This window comes from Serinus canaria, chromosome 1A, assembly GCF_022539315.1.
Source record: "Serinus canaria isolate serCan28SL12 chromosome 1A, serCan2020, whole genome shotgun sequence".
In the NCBI taxonomy this organism is placed as follows: Eukaryota; Metazoa; Chordata; class Aves; order Passeriformes; family Fringillidae; genus Serinus; species Serinus canaria.
The window spans coordinates 1,034,763-1,056,537 of NC_066314.1; the positions used below are offsets into that span (position 1 = coordinate 1,034,763).

General features: G+C 51.7%; 3 protein-coding genes across 3 annotated transcripts; 2 read left to right on the plus strand and 1 right to left on the minus strand.

Moving 5' to 3' along the window:
• The first annotated feature begins 459 nt into the window (after positions 1-459).
• On the plus strand, positions 460-5,905 carry LOC103822464 (carboxypeptidase A1-like). The gene is made up of 11 exons (XM_009097437.3): positions 460-802; positions 2,529-2,610; positions 3,013-3,147; positions 3,290-3,388; positions 3,932-4,033; positions 4,307-4,408; positions 4,515-4,625; positions 4,810-4,900; positions 5,042-5,241; positions 5,507-5,591; positions 5,664-5,905. The coding sequence occupies exons 1-11, from the start codon at positions 738-740 to the stop codon at positions 5,849-5,851; spliced, it is 1,260 nt and encodes a 419-aa protein (XP_009095685.1). The 5' UTR covers positions 460-737; the 3' UTR covers positions 5,852-5,905.
• Positions 5,906-6,495: 590 nt separating this feature from the next.
• On the plus strand, positions 6,496-9,471 carry LOC103822502 (carboxypeptidase A1-like). The gene is made up of 11 exons (XM_009097474.4): positions 6,496-6,702; positions 6,846-6,927; positions 7,120-7,254; positions 7,337-7,438; positions 7,529-7,630; positions 7,708-7,809; positions 7,915-8,025; positions 8,218-8,308; positions 8,624-8,823; positions 9,001-9,085; positions 9,214-9,471. The coding sequence occupies exons 1-11, from the start codon at positions 6,638-6,640 to the stop codon at positions 9,399-9,401; spliced, it is 1,263 nt and encodes a 420-aa protein (XP_009095722.1). The 5' UTR covers positions 6,496-6,637; the 3' UTR covers positions 9,402-9,471.
• Positions 9,472-10,104: 633 nt separating this feature from the next.
• Positions 10,105-21,662, minus strand: CEP41 (centrosomal protein 41). The gene is made up of 11 exons (XM_050969947.1): positions 21,569-21,662; positions 21,192-21,255; positions 20,262-20,309; positions 17,000-17,061; positions 16,306-16,375; positions 15,752-15,878; positions 14,918-15,075; positions 14,611-14,678; positions 13,865-13,979; positions 12,983-13,198; positions 10,105-11,719 (listed from the first exon to the last, which is right to left on the minus strand). Exons 1-11 carry the CDS (start codon positions 21,599-21,601, stop codon positions 11,571-11,573), a joined length of 1,110 nt encoding a protein of 369 aa, XP_050825904.1. The 5' UTR covers positions 21,602-21,662; the 3' UTR covers positions 10,105-11,570.
• Positions 21,663-21,775: the final 113 nt, after the last annotated feature.

Sequence of the window (21,775 nt, forward strand, 5' to 3'; positions counted from 1 at the left end):
ACATTGAAAACATAAAAATAATTCATTTTCTACCCAAAAATGAGCCTTTCTGTCTGAGCATTACCCCAGGTGAATGTCCTTGTGCACCTCTGAGCTCCATGACTTCCATCTGCTTTGAAGTGAGATTTCATCCACCATCAAGTGACCCCACTCCTGGGAATGGTTTGAAGAATAATTTGAATAATATATTTTACATTTTATATATCAATATCTATATACATATATGCATAAACTAATTAATCATAAATAAATCTATGTTTCAATGCTTGTTTTTTCTGCAAGTAACTTTGTAGTAGCTTGTCATTACACATGCATTACTAATCATAATTATGATTGACTTACTCATAGCAGCATGTAATGAAGAAATCCATGGAAACAAAGAGGTGTTTCCTTGTGGTTTTGGGGCTCCTGTGACCACGCCATCCCCACCGTCCCACGCCCGTGGGTTGGGAGCCGCCCGTGCCCACGGCAGCTCAGAGCTGGGAGCAGGGACACTAATCCAGGACCCACTCACCGAGGAAGACGTTATCAGATCCTCCCTAATTTGGCTGCTCTTGTGTTGACTTTGCCAAATAAAGCAAACATTTGGGCTCCGGGAGCCCTTCCTGCCTGCTCTGTTTGTCGCTGCCGACGCCGCGGGGACGGCGGATGCGGCCCCGGTGAGGAGCTCCGGGAGGGACCCCGACCACCGAGGGGGTTCTGTCCATCCTCGGGGCTGTGCTCTGCTCCCACCCACCATGGAGACCCTCCTGGTGTTCCTCGCCCTCCTGGGGGTCACCAGCACTGAGCAGCTCTTCGTGGGGTGAGTCCTGCTGGGGCAGGGGGTGGTGGGACACCTCGGCTGGGATGGGGATGGCCAGTCCCCACCATGGTCCTTCAGGGTCAGCCAGAAGGGTGACATCCCAAAGGATGGAAATCTGACAGGGTTTTCTGCCAGCTAGGAAAGGTTTGGTTTCACCCCAGGTTTGGAGGAGGTAGAAATTGGGGAATGCTGAAGCCTGAGGACATTGCTCCAAGCTTTGCCAGGTGTGGACTCCCAGAGGATATGGGGAGTGTGTATGGCTCAAAGATGATGGCTGTGGAGCCACCCAAGGATTGTTGGGAATAAAAACCAAGGATTGCTGGGAATAACAGCCAAGGATTTCTGGGAATAACCAAGGATTTCTGGGAATAACATGCCGTGGGAAAGAACAAGATGTGGCTGGAGAGGGGGCCTTGGGGAGGGAGGGCAGCACTTTTCCAGGATGAACATCCTGATTGCAGCTCCTGCAGATAAGAACAGCACCAGGGCAGGAGTGAGGCTGAGAAGGGGGCATGGAATTTGGTGTGGGGGGGTCAGGACCACCCAAAACTCCCAAAGCTTCCAACCCATTTCCAGAAAGGTCTGAATGAATGGACTGGCAATGAGAGCTAACTTGTAGAGAAAGTGGGAATTCTGTGTTCAGAGCAGGGAAAACTTATCCATAAAAAAGTACCCCTGGGATGCTGGAGATCCCACCAGCTGGACTGACTCTGGAGCCAGAGCTGGTGCTCTCATGACCCAGGGAACAGATGGAGCTGTGCCAGGGGGGTTCAGGTTGGATATCAGGAAGGGTTCCTGATCCAGAGGATGCTGGCACTGCTCAGGCTCCCCAGGGAATGGTCCCATTCCCAAGGCTGCCAGAGCTCCAGGAGTGTTTGGACAACGCTCTCAAGGACAGGGTGGGATTGTTGGGGTGTCTGGGCAGAGCCTGGAGTTGGATTTGATCCTTGTGGGCCCCTTCCAGCTCAGGATATTCTGTGATGTGACTGACCCACCTTCCATCCTGCCTTCCTCCCTGCTTTCCTTCCTCCTGGGACACGATGCCGTGGTTGAGGGATCCATCCAGGATCCCATCACTCTCCTCCAGGCAGGGGGTGGCTGGCAGGGATCCAAGCAGCTGTGAGCCAAGATTGTCCAGGGAATGTCAAGGCTGCTCCCTGATTTTGGAAAAATCCCAAGGATTTAATGTGCCTGCCTGAGTCCCCCAGGCACAGAAAGGAAATGGTTATCACCCTGGGGAGTGTTAAACTGATCAATGGGAGCTAAGAGGATGAAAGGTGCCAAAGGGGAAAGGTGAAGGAATTTTGTGCCATTTTGGGAGTGGCTTTAAGCACTGACCAGCAGGAGAGGTTGGAGGTAGAGGATTGATCCGAGATGAGAAAAACTCTCTCCCACAGAACATTTCCTCTTCTCCAGGGGCTGTGCCTGTCCTTGGGAAGCCCAGCCAGGCTGGACTGGGACCTCTGCTAGGGAATATATCCATAGATATAGAACAGATCCATGGGAGATATGCCCCAACATCCTGGGAGCTGATCAAACAAGGCTGGAGATCCTCTCAGGCCCCCCAGCACTCGCTCTTTCCCTGTCATGGCTGCTCTGAACCTGCATTCTTTTCTCTCAACACCAACAATTGATGCATTTTCCAACCCTCTGAGCTGGTGTGGAGCTTCCCCAGGCTCCCCCCAGGCCAGAGTCCCCTCCCTGTGACCCCTCTGCCTCCCTGCAGGGACCAGGTCCTGCGTGTCACGGCCAGGAATGAGGAGCACATCACTCTGCTCAGGGTGCTGGGCGAGCAGGAGGAGCTGCAGGTGAGCTCTGAGGGGTCCTGAGCACCTCCCTGGTCACAGACCCAGGTGAATCCAGGGCTCCCTCCTCCTTTTGCCATCCCATCTTTTTTCCTCCCCATTTTGGAGTTGTATCATTTAGAACCATACAGATGGGAATTTAACCTGGGCTTCCTTGAGCTCACAGCTCCTGTTTTGTATGACCTGGGAACATCCCTCAAATACTGACTCAAACAACTTGGGCTGAAATATTTCTGCAAATCCCTATGCAGACATCCATCTCTAGCCCAAAATTTGTCCAAAATCCTTTTTAGATCCTTCATGGAAATTCCTGTAAGACCCTGCAGGTGTTGGGGAGCTCAGTGGATGAGCACCAGCACAGGATGGGGCCGAGTTCTCCCTTTCAGCTCAACTTCTTCTTCCCAGGTGGATTTTTGGCGTCACCCCAACAGCCTTGGCCACCCCGTGGACCTGCGGGTGCCCTTCCCCAGCCTCCAAGGAGTCAAAAAATTCCTGGATTCCCATAATTTTTCCTACAGCATCATGATCGAGGACGTGCAGGTAATGGCTATGACAGGAACAGGATGAGCTCCTCAGCTCAGCCCTGAGAGAAATTCCAAAATGTTGGAAATCAGAAAGAAAAATCCAACCTCCTCCTCCTTCCAGCCTTTTTGATCTTGGGGTTTTTTTGCCTCCTAACCAGGAATTGCTGGATGAAGAAAAGGAAAGCATGAGGAGGTCTAGGAGGGTAAAGAGAAGCTCCAGGATGTTTGATTTCACCTCCTACCACACGATAGATGAGGTACCTTTCTCTGCAGGGCATTGGCTTTGTCCTGCTGGGGTCACAGCCATGTGGTGATGGTCCTGGTGAGTTCTTGGAGACAGGTGAGACCTCCCTGGGACACGTTTCTCCCCCTTGGTGGAGCTCTTAGCTGAGATGGGAGGCTGGGAAACCTTCCACATCCAGCGTGGCCACTCCTGGAATCTCCCACCCTGTGGAAGACATTTTCAGCTTCACTTTGGGGGTGCTTGGAGCCCAGTTTGGGACTGGTGGGGGTTGTGGTGGTGTTGGGGGGTATCAGAGCTTTTTACCTCACCATTTATTCTACTTTTCCAAAAATGTTGTGATGTGCCTTTCCCTGCTCACACAGAGTCCCAACCACCTCGTGTGGGAAGCACTTCTCCAGGGAAGCACGATGTCTTCTCCAGGGGAGCCCCAGGTCTCCAGGGAAGCACCAGATCTTCCCCAGGGAAGCTCTGCCTGTTGCATCTGGTGCTGGATACCCTGGAAAGCAAAAGGTGAGAAGCAGGCTGAGCCTCGTGAGCCAGCAGCTCCTCCTTCCAGATCTACGAGTGGATGGATGTCCTGGTGGAGGATCATGCCAGCCTGGTCAGCAAGGTCCAGATCGGGCAGAGCTACGAGCAGCGGCCCCTGCTCGTGCTGAAGGTGGGTCCTGGGGCAAACTGGCCCTGAAAATCCCCTCAGGGTGAGAGGGGGGGTGTGCCAAGGGAGCCTCAGGGTGGAATCAGCAGGGATTTCCCCATGGAAAGGGGGCTCAGGCCTTGGCAGGGGCTGTCTGGGGAGCTTTGGAGTGCCCATCCCTGGAGGTGTCTGAGGAACCTCTGGAGGTGGCACTCAGGGCTCTGGGCTGGGGCACAGGGTGGATTCCATGATCCTGGAGGGTTTTTCCAACCTCAATGATGCCGTGGTTCTGCACAGTTCAGCACCGGGGGATCGAACCGTCCGGCCATCTGGCTGGACACCGGCATCCACGCGCGGGAATGGATCACCCAAGCCACCGGTGTCTGGACTGCCAACAAGGTGACCTTGGGATCACCTGGGATGTGGGACCCCAATTCTTACCCATCCATCCCATCCCTTGTCTCTGAGAGGCACCAGGGCACCTCCTGCTCCTCTCCATGCGCAGATCGCCAAGGAATACGGGCAGGACCCCTCTGTCACGGCCATCCTGGACAGCATGGACATCTTCCTGGAGATTGTCACCAACCCTGATGGCTTTGCCTTCACCCACAGCTCCGTGAGTGTGGGGACACCACAGGGGGATCTTGTCCCAGCCCCTTCCCCAACCACGGCTGTCTGTGATTTTTGGGTGGGGAGGGATGTTCCTCCTGTGTGGGGTGGTGAGTGGAGATCCCTGGAGATGCTTGGGCAGGGGTTGGGATTCATGTCCCTGTTCCAGTGTCCTCTCACTGTGCTCCTAGAACCGCCTGTGGCGCAAGACCAGGTCCATCAACGCTGGATCCCGCTGCGTCGGAGTGGATCCCAACCGAAATTGGGATGCTGGGTTTGGAGGTGAGACCTCGGCCACCAGATCCCCACGCCGGGCATTGATTGTGCCTCAAAACATCAAAACTTTCTGCTGGAGTGGTGAAACTCAGAGATGGAAACCCTTCCTGAGGGATTCTCTCTGGATCTCCTCCTCCCCTGCTCCAGGTGCTGGCTCCAGCAGCAATCCCTGCTCCGAGACCTATCATGGCCCTCACGCCCACTCTGAGAAGGAAGTGAGAGCCATCGTGGATTTCATCCGCGCCCACGGGAACTTCAAATCCGTCATCTCCATCCACAGCTACTCCCAGATGCTGCTCTTCCCCTACGGATACAGGAGGGCGCCCACCCCTGACCACCAGGAAATGGTGAGATGGCCCCAAAAAGTGGGGCTGTGACCACCTGGCAAAGTCAGGCAGAGCATCCCAGGAGCTTCCCTGCTCCTCTTGTTAGACGCAACCCGAACATTGAACCCCTGCAGCTGGTGGAGGGTGGTTGCAAGATGGGCCTCAAACAGCAAAAATTAAGGGTTTTTGGGAAAACCTAGAGTAGGAGGGATAGGAAATGATGGGCTCTAGAGCCCCCTGCTCCATGATCCACCAGATCCCACCACTTTTGGTGGTTCCTTTGCAGAATGAACTGGCCAAGAAGGCCGTGAGCGACTTGGCCGCCGTGTTCGGGACAAAATACACCTACGGCAGCATCGCCAACACCATCTGTGAGTGTCCCTCCCTCACCCCGCAGCAAATCCCTCGGGAATGGGCTCCCATCTGGGCTCCTCTCCCTGCAGACATGGCAGGAGGCACCACCATCGACTGGGCCTATGACAACGGGGTGAAATATTCCTTCACCTTGGAGCTGAGGGACTCGGGGCGCTACGGATTCCTCCTGCCCAGCTCCCAGATCGTCCCCACCGCCACCGAGACGTGGCCGGCGCTCCTGGACATCATGGTCCACGTCCTGGAGCATCCATACTGACTCCAGCACCTTCCCCAGCATTCCCTCCTCTCAATAAATCTTCATGGAGATTCAGTGGTTTCAGGCACCCTCATTTTTTTCATGCTAATCTCCAGAAAAAGGGTGGAAAAGGACTCCCAGTCCTGCAGGTGTTGATTTTCCCCTTGTGATTTTGGCTCAAAGTCCCCATCCTTTGGAGCCAACAGCCAGCATGGGAGAAAAGGAGGTTTTTTGGGCAAGCAACCCCAGATTTGTGGGGTTTTGAGCAGCTTTGCTCCATCATCCCTTCCCAGGGGGCTACAAGGAGGGACATGGGGTACCCTCAGGGCATTTGCTGTTTACTTTTGGCTACTGGGACAACTGTCACCTGCACTGACCTCTGTCCTGGGCCAAACTTCACACCACTTTCCTCAGCCAAATTTTAAACCAGTTCCCCCACCGCTGTGGTTTAGGGATCCAGCTCCAAGCCCCAAGTGAAAATCTGCATTTTGTGCATTCTCAACCCAAATTGATCCTTTCCCTCCCCTCAGCCAGTGCTGGAGGCTGTAAGATTTTGGCACCTCCCGGTCTCACCTTGCTGGCAGCTGACTCACCAGGGCCCCAGCTGGTTCCTGGGACAGGTTTGGCCAGGACTGGGAGTGCCTGGATGGGGACAGCAGGGCCTGACCTTGGTTGGTGGCAGCCAGAGCCTTCCCAGGGCCCTGGGAAAAGGGACAGCTGGAGGGGCCGGGCTGGGGCCGCCATCCCATGGGATTTAAGAGGCCCCAGGGCACTGTTGGGACATGAGATCGGCTCTCCCCGCTGACCATGAGGCTCCCCGTGCTCCTGGCTGCCCTGGTGGCAGTGGCCACCTGCACTGAGACCTTCTTTGGGTAGGGGGGCCGGGATGGGGACGGTGGCACCGGGTGGGGCAGGCAAAAGGCTCAGGGCAAATCCTCGGAATGGGGGGGATGGATGGGTGGGGTTAGGTCAGACTAATGGGGCTGGAGCTCATCCCACACCCCCCAACCCACAGGCACCAGGTGCTGCGCGTCGTCCCCCAGAGCAATGAGGAGCTGCAGAAGGTGCAGGAGCTGCAGGACCTGGAGCATCTGCAGGTACTGGGTGTGGAGGTGGATTTTGGGGACAACCCCCAGCCCACGGCCTTCACTTTACACCCCCCAAGCAAAGCAAGGATGGGGTTGGATGTGGGATCATGGGAACCAAGCAGTGAAAAGCAAGACAGGCTGGTGCTGGGGGGTGCATCCGTGGCAGGATCTCACCCCTTCTGTCCATTTTTCCCCATCCAGCTGGATTTCTGGCTGGCTCCCCGGGGGCTCGGACTTCCCGTGGACATCCGCGTGCCCTTCCGCAGCCTGCAGGCGGTCAAAGTCCACCTGGAGGCCAGCGAGGTCCCCTATTCCATCATGATCGAGGATGTGCAGGTCAGCAGTGCCGCAGGGGAGGTGAGGGAGAGGTGGGATCCCATCAGTGGGAATGAGGCTCATACCACCCCATATCCCACAGGCCCTGCTGGATGAAGAGCAGACGGAGATGCTCCGCAGCAGCCGCCAGCGGTCGCTCGACACCAACACCTTCAACTATGACGCCTATCACACCATAGATGAGGTGGGAAAGCACAAGATTTGGGGCATTTGGGGGAAGAAGTTTGCTCTTGGGCAGGGGGTGAGCTGGGAGTGACCTCCACCTCTCTCCCAGATCTACGATTTCATGGACATGCTGGTGGCCGAGAACCCCAACCTGGTGAGCAAGCTGGAGATTGGCCGCTCGACTGAGAACCGTCCCCTCTACGTGCTCAAGGTGAGGATTTGGGGATCGTGATCCAGAGGGGAAAGTGGGGACAGGGACAAAGCCAACCCCCCTCTCTGCTCTTCCAGTTCAGCACAGGGGGCACGAACCGCCCGGCCATCTGGATCGACACCGGGATCCACTCCCGCGAGTGGGTGACACAGGCCAGCGGTGTCTGGTTTGCCAAGAAGGTACAGGCACATCCCAAAAGGGCCACCCGGTCCTCAGGGGCTGTGGGATCCACGTGGGTGATCCCACAGAGAGGACGGGGAGCTCCAAACCTCCATCCTCTCTAGATTGCCGAGGATCACGCGAATAACGAAGGTGTGGCCTCCATCCTGGAGACGATGGACATCTTCCTGGAGATTGTCACCAACCCAGATGGCTTTGCCTACACCCACACCAAGGTACAGCCCCAGATCTCCTCTCCCTGGCTCCTACTGCTGCTCTGGATGGGGCTGGGGAGGAGGATTTGGGGGGTTGCACATCCCTGAGAGGGCAAAGCCTCCTCACCCACATTTCCATGGGTTGGGAAGGGACCACCATGAACTGTGGAGCCCCAGCCCTGGGCACCAGCTGAGGTGGCTCTGCCCTTCCAGAACCGCATGTGGCGCAAGACCAGGTCCAAGCACGCGGGCACCATCTGTGTCGGAGTGGACCCCAACCGCAACTGGGACGCAGGTTTTGGAGGTCAGAGCTGTCCCCTTGTCCCTGTTGAGTGCTTCCACTCTCCAGCTGGAGGCTCCTAAGCTGTTTCTGGCAAAAAGATCCATTGATGTCCCTTGGGGAAGAGGTGGGATTTGCTCTCTGTGGCAGAGGCGAGGGTTTGGACTCCACCACGGCTTTGAGGTCCCCCAGTGACAAATGAAAGTTGCCATACAATTCTCTAGGAGGAGCCCCAGAGCATCCCTTGATCACTACCAAGGAGCTGAGGGGTGGGAAAACCTCTTGGGCTTGGAAGCCCCCAGATTCCCACTGTGTTCTCAACCATCCTCTTCTCCGCAGATGCCGGAGCCAGCGGAAACTCCTGCACAGAGACGTACCACGGACCCTACCCCAACTCGGAGCCCGAGGTGAAATCCATCGTGGAATTTGTGAAGAGCCACGGCAACATCAAGGCTTTCATCTCCATCCACAGCTACTCCCAGCTCCTGCTCTACCCCTATGGCTACACCGAGACCCCGGCGCCAGATGCGCAGGAACTGGTGAGGCCCATGTGCTTTGAGGGGCTGGGAGGGGGTTGAGATCTTCTGCTGCTCCAAGGAGGAGCTACCTCTGTCCTGTGTCCCTTGGGAAGCTGGGAGGAGCTTTGTTGCACCCAGAAAAAAGCTGTATCCCACTGGTTTTTCCTTTCTTTGGCTCATCTTTCCCTGTATTCTCAGCACGAGCTTTCTGCCAAGGCTGTGGCAGCTCTGTCCTCTCTGTATGGCACCAAGTACAAGTATGGCAGCATCATCACCACCATCTGTAAGTGCTGGGGCAGCCCCAAAACCCCCAGATCCCAAAACCATCCCTCACACCGGCCAAACATCCCATGGGATTCCTGCACAAAGCAATCGAGGCTCTGAATCCCCCCCCATTTTTTCCTCCCCCAGACAGAGCCAGTGGATCGACCGTGGACTGGACCTACAACCAGGGGATTAAATATTCCTTCACCTTCGAGCTGCGGGACACAGGGCGTTATGGATTCCTGCTGCCCGCCAAGCAGATCGTTCCCACTGCCCAGGAGACCTGGCTGGCACTGAAGGTCATCATGGAGCACGCCCGGGACAACACCTACTGAGCTGGGATCAGGGCTGCAGCAGCTGCAGAGAGGGGAGAAGGAAATCAGTAAATAAATGGGAAGAAGGATAAGAAAAGCTTGTGGTTGTTTTCCCTTTTTCCCAAATTGGATGGAGAAGCCCTTTGGGAGTTGGAGTTGGTGCCAGCACAAAGAGGGTGTGCTGGGTCAGTAGCCTGGAAAAGGAATTGATTGAAAGGGCATGAAAATAGCAGGAACAAAAAGGAAGGAAGGTGGTGGTTTTCCCTTTGATCTGGCAGAGGATGGAAAGGGAATCGGGCTCTGAGGCCAGCAGGATTTATTGGGGCTCCAGGAGAGCTGCAGAGGGACTGGGGACAAGGCCTGCAGGGACAGGAGCCAGGGAATGGCTCCCAGTGCCAGAGGGCAGGCATGGATGGGATCTGGGCAATGAGGAATTCCTGCCTGGGCTGGAACTGCCAGAGCAGCTGGGGCTGCTCCTGCATCCCTGGAAGTTTTCCAGGCCAGGTTGGACAGGGCTTGGAACAACCTGGGATAGCGGAAGGTGTCCAGGAGTTGGAACTGGATGGGCTTCAAGGTCCCTTCCCAGCCGAACCTTTCTGATTGTGGGACCCCTCCTCACCTGCTGCAATCCCTAGGGAAGGGGGAGCTGAGCCCCTGCTCACTCCCAGCTTTTCCAGGCTCTCCACAGCTCTCAAAGCTGCAAATAAATCACCCAAACAGATGCTGTAGTTTACATTTTATTAAATTAAACCTCTCAGCCTCTACGGAGTTTGACTCTGCTCCAAACAACACCAAGAGTCCAAATCCACACAAATCCATCGAGATGGTGGGAAAGTACATTCAGTCCTTGCTTTGACTCCTTGGATTTGGAGGATCACAAACAACTCAAGCCAGTTTTATCCAACAGTTTCACCAGGAGGTTTTCATGCAGCACAGAGCAGCCAGGGATTCTGGATCTGTCTCCCACAGCTGGACAGCAAAATCAGGATTTTAGCCAATGCAATGACATTGCCAAGAGCTCGTGGAGCTGGAGAAATTGCAGGACCTTATCAGACTGAACCTGCCAGTCCTGCAAGAGGCACTGTCTGACTTCACACTCACAGTCACAATAAAAGATAAATGTGCCCAGGGATGTTGAGTCCTAATCTCCCAAACAGGAAATTATGTGCCATTTCTCCTACTTTTTGTCCTTTCATCAGAATTATCCCAACATCACCAGTGAGTTTTGGGATGTGTTGAAAATTGTCTGCTTCAAAAAGGGGGAAACACCACTGAATCCAAAAATACACACAAACCCCACAAGACCACGATAACCAAAGCGGGACCAGGCTCAGCAATACCAGATGGAAAAGCTGGAGAGCAGAATCCTTCCAAAGTCACTTCCAAAGTGTCCCATAGGCAGCTCAGGAAAATCAGAGGATTCCAGGTTTTCGAGAAGCACCAATTTGAGGAAAAGTATGCTACTCATTTTCCAACTGTTCAGTTCCTGATTCCAGGGCCCTGCTGGGTTTTAGGGACCCTGGTGAGGCAGCAGCAGCAAATTTTCCTTCAGCCATCCTAAACCTTAAAGAAACTCCTAAAAAACCACTGGCAAAGGAGTCATTGGGAAAAAAAAATCCAGTTATTCTCCTCCAGGTCACCTTGAAAAAGACACAACTGTTCACAAAGTGTCCACGAGCAAGCACGATTGTCACAGCACCTACTGAGCAATAAAAACCATCTTTATTATAATTACTTCTGTTTGTTATCATAATTTATTTAAAAAACCAAGAAACAACCCTTCCAGGATCTTCTCTCACTTTTGGCAAGTTGCTGAATGGCTTTATCTCTGCTAAAACCACCAAAGTTTGTGCTCACAGATGATTCCTGGCCTGTTCACCCTCACAGCTCCAGGCATGGCCCGGGAATGTTACAGACACAAATTCCTTCAGCTGGACTAAAAACTTTTTGGAACAGTTTCTACTGGTGCCAGCCTTTACTAGCAGTTTTCTCCCTCCCCTACAAAACCAGTTCTATCACCTCTGTCCTGCCCTGCACCCCAAGTGATGCCATTCCTGCTTCTAGGAAACATCATTCCAGCTGCCCAGCCTCACCCGAGCTGCCAGTTCTCACCAGGGCTGCTTTTCCCTGCCGATTCCTAAAACCACAAACGAGCTGCACTGCTCAGGATTCCCAAAACCTGGATCCTCCTTATTTCCAGGGCCTGTTCTGGATGCTGGTCCTGCTGTGGGAGCGGCTGCTCAGAGACCCCAAGCTGCGAGCAGTGCTGTGCAGGCTGGGGTTGCTCCTCACGGATGAGAGCTTGGAATCGTGGCCTGAAAGACCCCGGGTAAGGCGGCCTGTGGGAGAAACAACCCCAAATCACAAACTGGTTGTGCACAAGTTGTGGCTGCCTCATCCCTGGATGTGTCCAGCCAGGCTGGATGGGTTTGGAGCAGCCTGGAATAGGGGAAGGTGTCCCTGCCCACGGTGGGATGGATGGGGTTTAAGGCCCCTTCCCACCCAACCGTTCCATGATGAGGTTGAAGCACATTTTGGTGATGCCTTAGAATTTTAGCTTTTATATTTTTCAAATCCTGTACTGCATTAGTGCTGCAGCACATCACAGCTGAGACAGCCACCATACCCAGAGTGTCACCATACAATTTCAGAAAGCTCCAACCCATAGACAGTAACACCACCCCACTTCAGAAGGCTGCAAGCATCTGATCTTGTTCCTCAGCCCAACCTCTTATACCCCTCAGGTTCATGCCCTGCCCCTGTGTGCCCTCTGTGGTTGCTCAGCTCACCTGGGCACTCCATGGCTCACTGCTGTCAATGCTGCTCACCTGCTTCTCACAGCTGGAGCCAATTAGGGATGGGCTGGGGCAGCCCCACTCCCAATTACCACAAACTCTGTGCCTACACCTTCCCACCCAACCGTTCCACGATGAGGCTGAAGCACATTCTGGAGATACCTTAGAATTTCAGCTTTTATATTTTTCAAATCCTGTACTGCATTAGTGCATGATTAAACTCCACACAAAAGGTTAATTAACCTCATCTGCCCTTGATGTACCTGAAGGTCTTTCATTAAATATATCCCCTTTTATTCTTTTAACTTTGCCTCGATGCCTTGTGAAGGCTGGGCAGAGTTCCAGAAGGAAGCAGGGATTGATTCCAAGGATCTCCTCCATGGCTGCACCTTGGGCAGCACCAGAGCCCAGCCAGGGCTGCCCCCAAGATGACCCAAAATGGCCCCAAAATGCACCAGCGCTCCCGGGGTCTCTCCCTGGGATCAGCTCTGCTCCATTCCCACCTTGCAGTTCATTGTCCCAGCCCAGCTTTAGCCCAGGCACTCCCACCCTGCTTGTTTTTCTCTCTCCAGCCCACGGGGTTTGTGCTCCTGGCCTGGGATTTGGCTCATTTGTCCTTGGTGCCCAGCTGGAGCAGGAATTGTTTTGTCTCCCTGCTTTGTGCACAGAGCTCACCATCCCATAATATGAAGCTCAGACTCACACACTAAAGCAGCACAGAATGTGAAAAATAGAAAAGCCAAAACGTGAGGAATCAGCCTGGCCTCTGCTTCTAGGCAAGCCCAAAAAGGCAGCGTGGTCTCTTACTGGCAGCATCTGAAGGAATCTGCTCCTCAGCCAGGTAATGCCTCAACTTCTGCAGGTCATCAGCAGAAAACCTCCACTTGTTCTCTGCAGGTGTGGGTGGCACCCTGGGGGTCGTTCTCCTCCGGGCAGTTCCTGTGGGAGCTGCCACCTGGCAGGACACGGGGAGCGTGCCGGTGATCAGCCCCTCTGGGATCTTCTGGGCAAGGACCTTGAGGCCTGTAGGGACACAGAGCAGCTGTTACCCCAGCTGGATGGGTCAGGAGGGACCAGCCATGAGGGACTGATGCAACTAGAGGTCCAAAATGGGTGGCAGGAGAGGGGGAATTCTGCCCCTGTGCCCTGCTCAGGTCAGATCCCACATGGACTCCAACCCTGGGGGCAACAGCAGGAGGATGTGGAGGTGCTGGAGAGAGCCCAGAGGAGGCCCTGGAGCTGCTCCCAGAGCTGGTAATGTTCTTCTGGAGAAGGCTCCAGGGAGAGCTTCCAGCACATTCCAGGGCCTGGAGGGGCTCCAGGAGAGCTGCAGAGGGACTGGGGACAAGGCCTGCAGGGACAGCACCCAGGGAATGGCTCCCAGTGCCAGAGGGCAGGCATGGATGGGATCTGGGCAATGAGGAATTCCTGCCTGGGCTGGAACTGCCAGAGCAGCTGGGGCTGCCCCTGCATCCCTGCAGTGTCCCAGGCCAGGCTGGACACTGGGATGGAGCAGCCTGGGACACTGGGAGGTGTCCCTGCCCATAAGGACAGGACTGGATGATCCTTCAGTTTCCTTCCAACCCAAACCATCCCGTGATTCCACACCCCAGATCTTTCCCATCTCCAGCTCCCACAAGTTGCTCCCTTTCCCCAGGAGGTGTAGGGAGCTCCCCCAGCCCCACCTACCCCCAGATAACATGAAGAGGTTCTCGAAGCCCCTCTCACACATGGTGGTGGCTGCCTGGCTGGCCAAGCGCTCGTCGTTGTCGTACACGATGATGATTTTGCCATGGGCGTTTTTCTGCCATGGGAATTGTTAAGGAGTCACTGCTGAATTTAAGCGATATTGAAGCATTTTAGGAAGCAAAAGAGACAAATGGGATTGGGGAGGGAAAGACTCCATATTTGGCTTGCCAAGCATCCGGCAGGAATGTTTTCCCTTCAGAATTCTCAGAGGCTGAGGCTTGCCAGACACAGCTTAATTCCCACTGGATCCAGCACTGCCTGAAGATTGGGAATGGCAACAGCCCCTTTGTTTACAACCTCCCACCAGAATCAACAGCCTGGGAATGATCAACCTAATCCCACTTAATAATCCTCTGTCTGTCCCCAATTCCATCAAGGTGCTGACAGGAAGCCAAAGGATTTGTTGGATGCATCCCTGGAGCAGCAGCAGGAGAGCAGTGCCCAAGTCTGGCTTGGCCTTCCAGCAGCCAAAATCCTGGGAAATGCCAAATTCAGGCAGCCCCCACTGGGGTCAAGAAGAACCTCAAGGAAGCAGAATCCAGCATCTGATGGAGGCAGTGAAGCTGCAGCAAGTAACTCCACCTCCTGTCCCACCCTTTTTGAAATCCCTAACTTTGCTTGGATGTGCTCCAATTGATTTTGGGAGTCCCAACCAACATCCTCCCACGTTCCCACGTAAAGGATACATATTCCAGAATATTATTTGTATAGGGATTCATGGTTCTGGACAACGTTGCAATGGGGTAGGAATAGGCTGCAGAAGGGGAAAAAAAAAAGAGGGTATCTCATCCAGAGGCTGAACACCAGCAGCCTTGAGAACCCACTGAGTATGGGATTAACATCAGCTCAGGCCCCTCATCCCCTCCAGGAAGGAAGGATGTGCTGGATAAGCACAGGGAACACACAGTGATGTCCCAGCTGGGGACAGACTCTAGCAGGGGTGTGGCCAGAGCTGAGATCGTGCCCAGGTGTGTGTGGGATGTGGCTGCTCACCTCCCACGATGTGGCACTGCTCGTAGGCCTCGCGGTCCCGCACGTCCAGCAGCAGGAACGGGCAGTCGGGGTAGGGCCTCTCCTCGGCCTGGCTGTCCTGGTCCTCCTTCTTGGGAGAATCCTTCTCCACGTCCAGCTCCCCAACCCCACTGATCACACTGCAAAGGGAACGGCAGCTTGAGGAATGCTTTTGTGCCTCTCCACCACTTCCAAGGCTGGGGAAGAGCTGGGCTAAAGCTTCCTCTTCCAGCGCCACCCTGGGACCCCTCCACATGGTCGTTTTGGAATTATGCTCAATTATCCCAGAATGGTGTGGGTGGGAAGGGACCTTAAGGATCTTATTCCACCCCCTGCCATGGGCAGGGACACCTCCCACTAGCCCTGTCCAGCCCAGCCTTGGACATTGCCTGGGATCCAGGGGCAGCTCCAGCTTCACTGGGAATTCTATTCCAGCCCCTATCCACCCTCCCAGCCAGGAATTCCTTCCTAATATCCCTGTGTCACTCTGAAGCCATTCCCTGGGTCCTGTCCCTCCATATCCATACCAAACCATCACCAACAGGAATGCACATGACTGAGATGACCAGAGCACTGTGTTATCCCCAAAATTCTGGAATTTCCTTGTCAGACCACCATCAGGTGACAACAATGTTGGGGTGCTGTTTAATCCAAACCTATTTCAATAGGAAATCTTACCAATCCCCTCCTCACCTACAAACCCAGACTTTAATGAGAAATACAGGATCAAACCCCTCAGCAGCAATTTAACATCAGCAGCTGGGCTCAAACAATCATCAGCTAAGACAGGAAGAGAGTGGTGTTACTGTGAGGCACCTCTGCAGCGTGGAGCGAAGGGATTCCCCGGCTCCTGAGTTGTTCAGGAACAGGACAGGGCTGGGTGTCCCCTCAGGGCTCCCCTGGCTGTTTGTCCCCGCTGCATCGTCACCTGCAGCACCAGCATCTGGGGAGAGAACAGGGCACCAGGAGCTAAGGAGCTGCAGGAGGTAAACAAGCAGGTTTTAAGAGCAGTTTCTATTCCTGGAAAGAAAAGTGTGCCAGCTTTATCTTCATCCTCTTAACCAAGAGAATTTACCCAGAGCCTCCTTATTGAAAATAATAAAGAGCCAACAGATTTTTTTAGGCCTTGAGCTCTCATGTGAAGAAGTCAATAAAACAGAATTTTGATGTGGATTATGTTACTGCCAGCACGAGGCCTTTCCTCCTTGCAAACCTTTTTCTAGGAGTGTTTCTACTCCCAGGCCACAGGTGAAGTTTCATTTTTCCATTTTTCCTCCCGATGAAGCCTTGCTGTGGTGCCAGCTCTGCCACTTCACCCCCTGGCAGTGACCCCCAGCTTTCCCCTTTGTCCCTGCCCCCAGTGCTGTCACCTTGCAGCTTGTGCAGCTCCTCGTCTGTCACTTCAAGGGTTTCATTGGACAGAGAGGCCACCTGGAGAACCTGCAGGGCACAAAAACAAGGAGACACTGATTCCACATCCACAGCAGGGAGCAGCTCAAGGAAAACAATCCAGGGAAAAAAAATCCCAAGGCTGCAGGATCCCATTCTTCACATCTCCGAGTTTAACCTGCCCTTTCCTTCTCTCCTGAGAAGACAATTTGGGTTTTTTTTCCTAGTTTGAAGCAGTTTTCTTGAGCCAGCACTCCCCAGCTCTTTATTTCCTGATCAATTTTTCATTTTTTTTAATAGGATGATTCAGTGCTTTTAAATAAAATAATGCACAGACAGCCTTCTGCAGTTAAACCTGGGATCAGGGAGGGCTGCACACACAAAACTCAGATTTAGGGGCTGTTTTACACAGCCTCTTTCTTTTGCAAGATGCTTGAAGATCCTTTTAAGCTAATGGACAAAATTCATTTCAAAAATGGAGTCACCACAAACTTTAATTTGTAATTCAAGGCATTTGGCCACTGTGGAAATGAATTATTTGTTTTTATTAAAGGCAGGAAGAAGCCAAGACAGAATAATTGCAGCTAAAGCTAAATAATTACAGAGGAATTTTTATTCCAAGGAAAAATGCTGCTCCTAAGAGATTTTGGAAGCCAGAGAGGGATCTGTACATACCAATTGAGCAAAAGTTGTCACCTTCAGCCTCTTAAACAGCTCATCCTTTTTATACCTGTAATCTACAAAAACAAAACAAAGGTAAATTTTCAGACCATTCCCAGTTTTTTTAGACACCAGGTCATGGCTTCATCCCAGCTTTTCTCTGAGACTCTTCTGCAGCCAGGCAGGAATTCAGGGCAGGTTTGTGCTGTGCCATGAGAGCAGCAAACCTGGAGACTTTGTGAAATGCCAGTTATAAAGAAAGAGTTTAATTAACACCAGTTATAAAGAGAAGGTTTAACTAATCCCAGATATAAAGAGATATTTTAATTAATACCAATAATAAAGAGAGATCTTGGGCAGATTTGATGAAGTGGAAGGGGCAGATTTAGTTGCTTTTAGACTCAAATATGAAGTTATGTTTTCCATGGTGCTGGGGCAGGAAGCAGTTCAGGAATTCCCCCTTTCCCTGCTGTTCTCTGGGGCCCACTGGAGTCACAAAGCTCCTCAAACCAAAAGATTCATTTACCTTCATTTTTAATTTGTGTAAATTACAGCACTATCAGAGCATGGGGCATTGTGTCTTTGCAAATAGCAAGCTAAACACGCAGGTTTCATCTTAACAATTCAAAAAATCCAAGATTTTGTACTTTATCTGACAATTAAATTCTGATTTCTTCCATTTGCTGACACGGATCTCTCCAGGAATGGAAAACTGACCCAAGAAACTGGACTAATTGAATCTTAATGGGTAATTAATACAAGAAACTGGCCTAATTGAATCTTAATCCTGAAGACAGAGCTTAGGGAGGAAGAAAACTGAGCAGGGCTGCTGGCAAAGATCCAGAGCAGAGATTCCCAGAGCCAAGGGGAGCCTGATCCCATCCAGATCTTGCAGAGGAAGGGAAGAACCTCCTGGAGAGAAACAAAAGGTGTGGGGAGGAGAAAGAGGAGTCAGGTGGGTATCAGCAGGAACATCTTGATATGGAATAACCTGTCCTGGGAAGCAATGGGAGCTTTGTCCCTTGGGAAATGGGGCTGGGAAGGAGCTGCTCCCTCTCCAGCTGTTCAGCTCCTAGGGATAACAATGGGGCTCAGGATCTTTGGCAAATCCACTCAGTTCAACGAGTCTAAATCCTCTAAAACCATCTGCTGAAGGCTCCATCAGCTTTGGGGAGATGAGGAGAAGGGGGAAGGGCTCCCCTGCACATTCTTGCAGCCACCACACCAAAAAATTCCTGTGGGATTTGCTTTTGGGGATTCTCCAGTTGAGTTGTGTTTAGAGAGCCACGGGAATGCTGGAGGCTGAGATCCTTTCCCAACACATTCAGAGTTCCCAAATTCAACACTCTACCCTAAATCATTTTGATTTTTGCATAAAAAGCACCTCTCTGCTCCTCACAAGTTGTTCTAGGATAAAAGGAGTCCTTCCAAAATATCCACTGCACATCCAAACTACAGAGCTGAAGCACAGGAGGTGCAGAAACTGGACTGGAGGATGAGGAGGTGCAGAAACTGAATTTCAGGATTTCAGTTAACTGGGAAATGACCCTCGTGGTTCTTGCAAAACCACCTGGTTTCAAACCTCAACTGAGGTTGTTAAAACTTCCTTAAACTCAAAAAAAACCACCCCAGCAATTATCTCCTGTCATTATTTCCCATTTCACCTGCTCAAGAACTAAAATTGCCCAGCAAAGGCCAAAAAAGAGCCTTGGTGTCATGGCAAACAAACCTCATTTAGAAGGATAAAAAGCATATCCTTCATTTAGAAGGACAAATAAAAGCAGCAAAGCTCGGGAAGTGCTGGATGGATAAAACGAAGCAGAACCGCTGCCAAAGGATGCAGTTCCTGCATGGCTCCTTCCCACCTCAAACAAGGACTTTTTACCCCAAAAAAAGCCTCCTTGCCCTAGATCTTGCCTTTGCCACCCAAAATGCCTTCCCAGAGAGCTCAGAAGTGCTGCTTCCAGCTCCAAGAGCAACCCCACGTACCCGGTCCGGTCCTGGCGGATCCGTTGGAATTTTCTGACATGATTTTGCTTGGAATGATTCAGTTTTCCAGGAATGGGCTCCTCAGGGCTTTGGAGAGGAGGGAAACGACAGCAGAGAGAAGGAAGAGACCTCCTGTGTGTCCTCCAGCCAATCAATGCTCCAAAGGATGGATGGTGGTGGGTGCAGCTCTTTAATTTTTGATGGCGTGGATTGAAATCTCTCAGGTTACATAAGGGACAGAGAGGTGCCTGTGCTGGGGATTTAAATCTGCATCCAAAGGGTGTCATCTATCCCTGAGAAACCAAGGGGGAGAACTTCCTCCGCTCCCTGGGAACACAAGGTGGCCATTCAGCCTGCACAGAATGAGAAAGTTCCTCCCTGGCCTCCAAAAAAAAAAGAGGAGGGAATAAAAGAAGCGCATGGAACAGATCCGCGGTGAGATTGGAAAGGCACAAAAAAACCCCCAAGATTTTCAACACAAATAAAAAGCAAGGCAGTGTCCAGCACTGAAATCTCAGTCAACAGAGCTTTCTGGAAAGCTCAAGGTCATTCCTCTTCATTTTTCCCCCCAAAGACCTGCAGGGTTTGGAAAAAAACCAACGCAAACCCAACAAACAAGGCACAAACAAAGGGCTGCTTTTGGCACCAGTGAATTCCCGTGAGCTCCCTCAGAAAGTGGGGCTGAGAACTGAACCTGAACCTTTCAAATCCCAACCCATGGAGCCTGCACCTCAGTTCAGGGCTTTTTCCACCCCCATAAATGCAGCTTTGAGGTGGAGGAGATTTCCTGGCTCCTTGTGTGAGAACAATCTGGGAATAAAGGCATAAATCGTTGGTTTTATGGGGAAAAATGATTTGGAAAGCCTGGGTTGGGTGGGGAAATGGAGAAATACAAATAATTTAGGCCTTCCTTAGTCTGAACAACACAAAATCTTCAAGATGCCAGTGTTCAATGGAAACACAAGGAATGAGCTTGGTTTTTTTCCTTTTTTGGAGTATTCAGATAGGAATTGAAATCATATAAAGATAAAAGAGCCCAAATTGTGACCTAAAAGTGAAATAAAAGTCTTAGAAATGATCTATAAATCTTCCCAGATCAGTCTAGCCTGGATTTCTTAGCTCAGAGAGCAAAATCCAACAACAAAGAATGGTCTGGAAGATTCCTGCTTGGATTTTTAAATTAAATCTGTGGAGATTTCCAAGGAAAACCTCCTGGAATTCATCTCCTGCTCTTTGAGTTTTGAACCAACCCATTTTTAACCCATCCTGATCCTCCCCAGGTACTCACTTCTTTTGATCTCTTCCAATTTTTCCATGTATTTCGACAAGCTATTTCCTGTAAAAAACAACAACAAAAAAATCAATTTATTACAATTATTTATTTTTTAGAGGTTTTCTTCAGGCCTGTGGAGGCTTAAATTTTAATTGCTCTGAAGGAAACAGCTGTTTGCTGCAGATCATCCTCCACAATAGCAATAAAAGGTACAAAACTGCCAAGATTTTCCTCTTTTCTCTCAAGAAAAGTAGAATTAAACAGAAAACCCCAAGGATTTGCTGCTCCTTTCCCAACATTTTGGTGAGGATGCTACAAGATAATGTTAGTGGAGAAAATTCAGCTGCTTCAGCAACAACAAAAAACCCCACAAAGACACCCCCAAATAATGATCCTGGCTCACACCCTTGGTAAGATACAGGAAAAGTCCATGGAGAGAAATTCCAGGGAATTTCTGGGAATAATTTCTATCGGAACTACCACAACAGAGCCTGACCCAGTTTAAACCTATTTAACCCCCAAATTCTTCTTTTAAAAAGAAGAGGAGAAAAAAAAGTAAATAAACAAGTTTTAAGACAATAAAGGCTGTAAACATGTGGTCATCTACACACAGAGCATTTAATCTCAATTTCCAGGGGGATGCACGGTGGTGTGTGAAGATATATGTACATAAATACATTAAAAAAATATATACATAAATTTGTATAATTCGTGCTTGTTTTAACTTCAGATTTGAAGGAAAATTGTGAATAGGAATTTTTATAATTTCTGTAAGTGTAAATAGGAAACTTTATAATATTTGGTGAGACAAATCATAACTACAATAAGGATTCTGCAGGGCTGGGATGAATTAGCTCCGGGCAGAAGTAATTAAGACATTAATTATTTTTTCTGTGACGCTACACTAATTTTGGGTGGTTTTACCCCCTCAGCAATTTCACTTACCAGTGTCCAGACGAGATTTTATATGTTGGTACCTGGGATTCGAGGGGATGCGCCGGGTTAGAAGCTGTTTCAAAATGGAAAACACGAGAAGCCAAAATTTAAAAAAAAATAAAATAATTTTTAAAAAACCCAGAAAACTGAGCAGAACACGAGATTTGAAGGGGTTTACGAGCCAGAAAAACGAGAGAGGAATTCCTGAACCCCCATCTCGGTATAAACCCCGCTGATTTAAAGGCTCGAAAGGAGAATTTCTGCCGTTTCCTCTCCTCGCGGAGCTCTCCCAGCTCCGGGGGCTGCCCGAACCATCCCCGCGGCCCTGCCCCGTGCTGCCCCTCTCCGCCCTGAGGCTGTTGAGAAGGGGAGGCCCCTCACGGCACCTGGGGGTCGCCGAACCCGCCCCGAGCCGACATCTCCCCTCACGGCCGCCGGCCCGCTCCGCCCGTCCCTCACGCGCGGCCGCGCTCCCGCCTCCCGCCCACCCCCCAACTACGCCCGCCGCCATTGGCCGCGCGCCGCGCCCGCAGCCAATCAGAGGCCGCGCGGCGGAGAGCGCGCGCGTCGCCCGGCAACGGGAGGGACGCGGC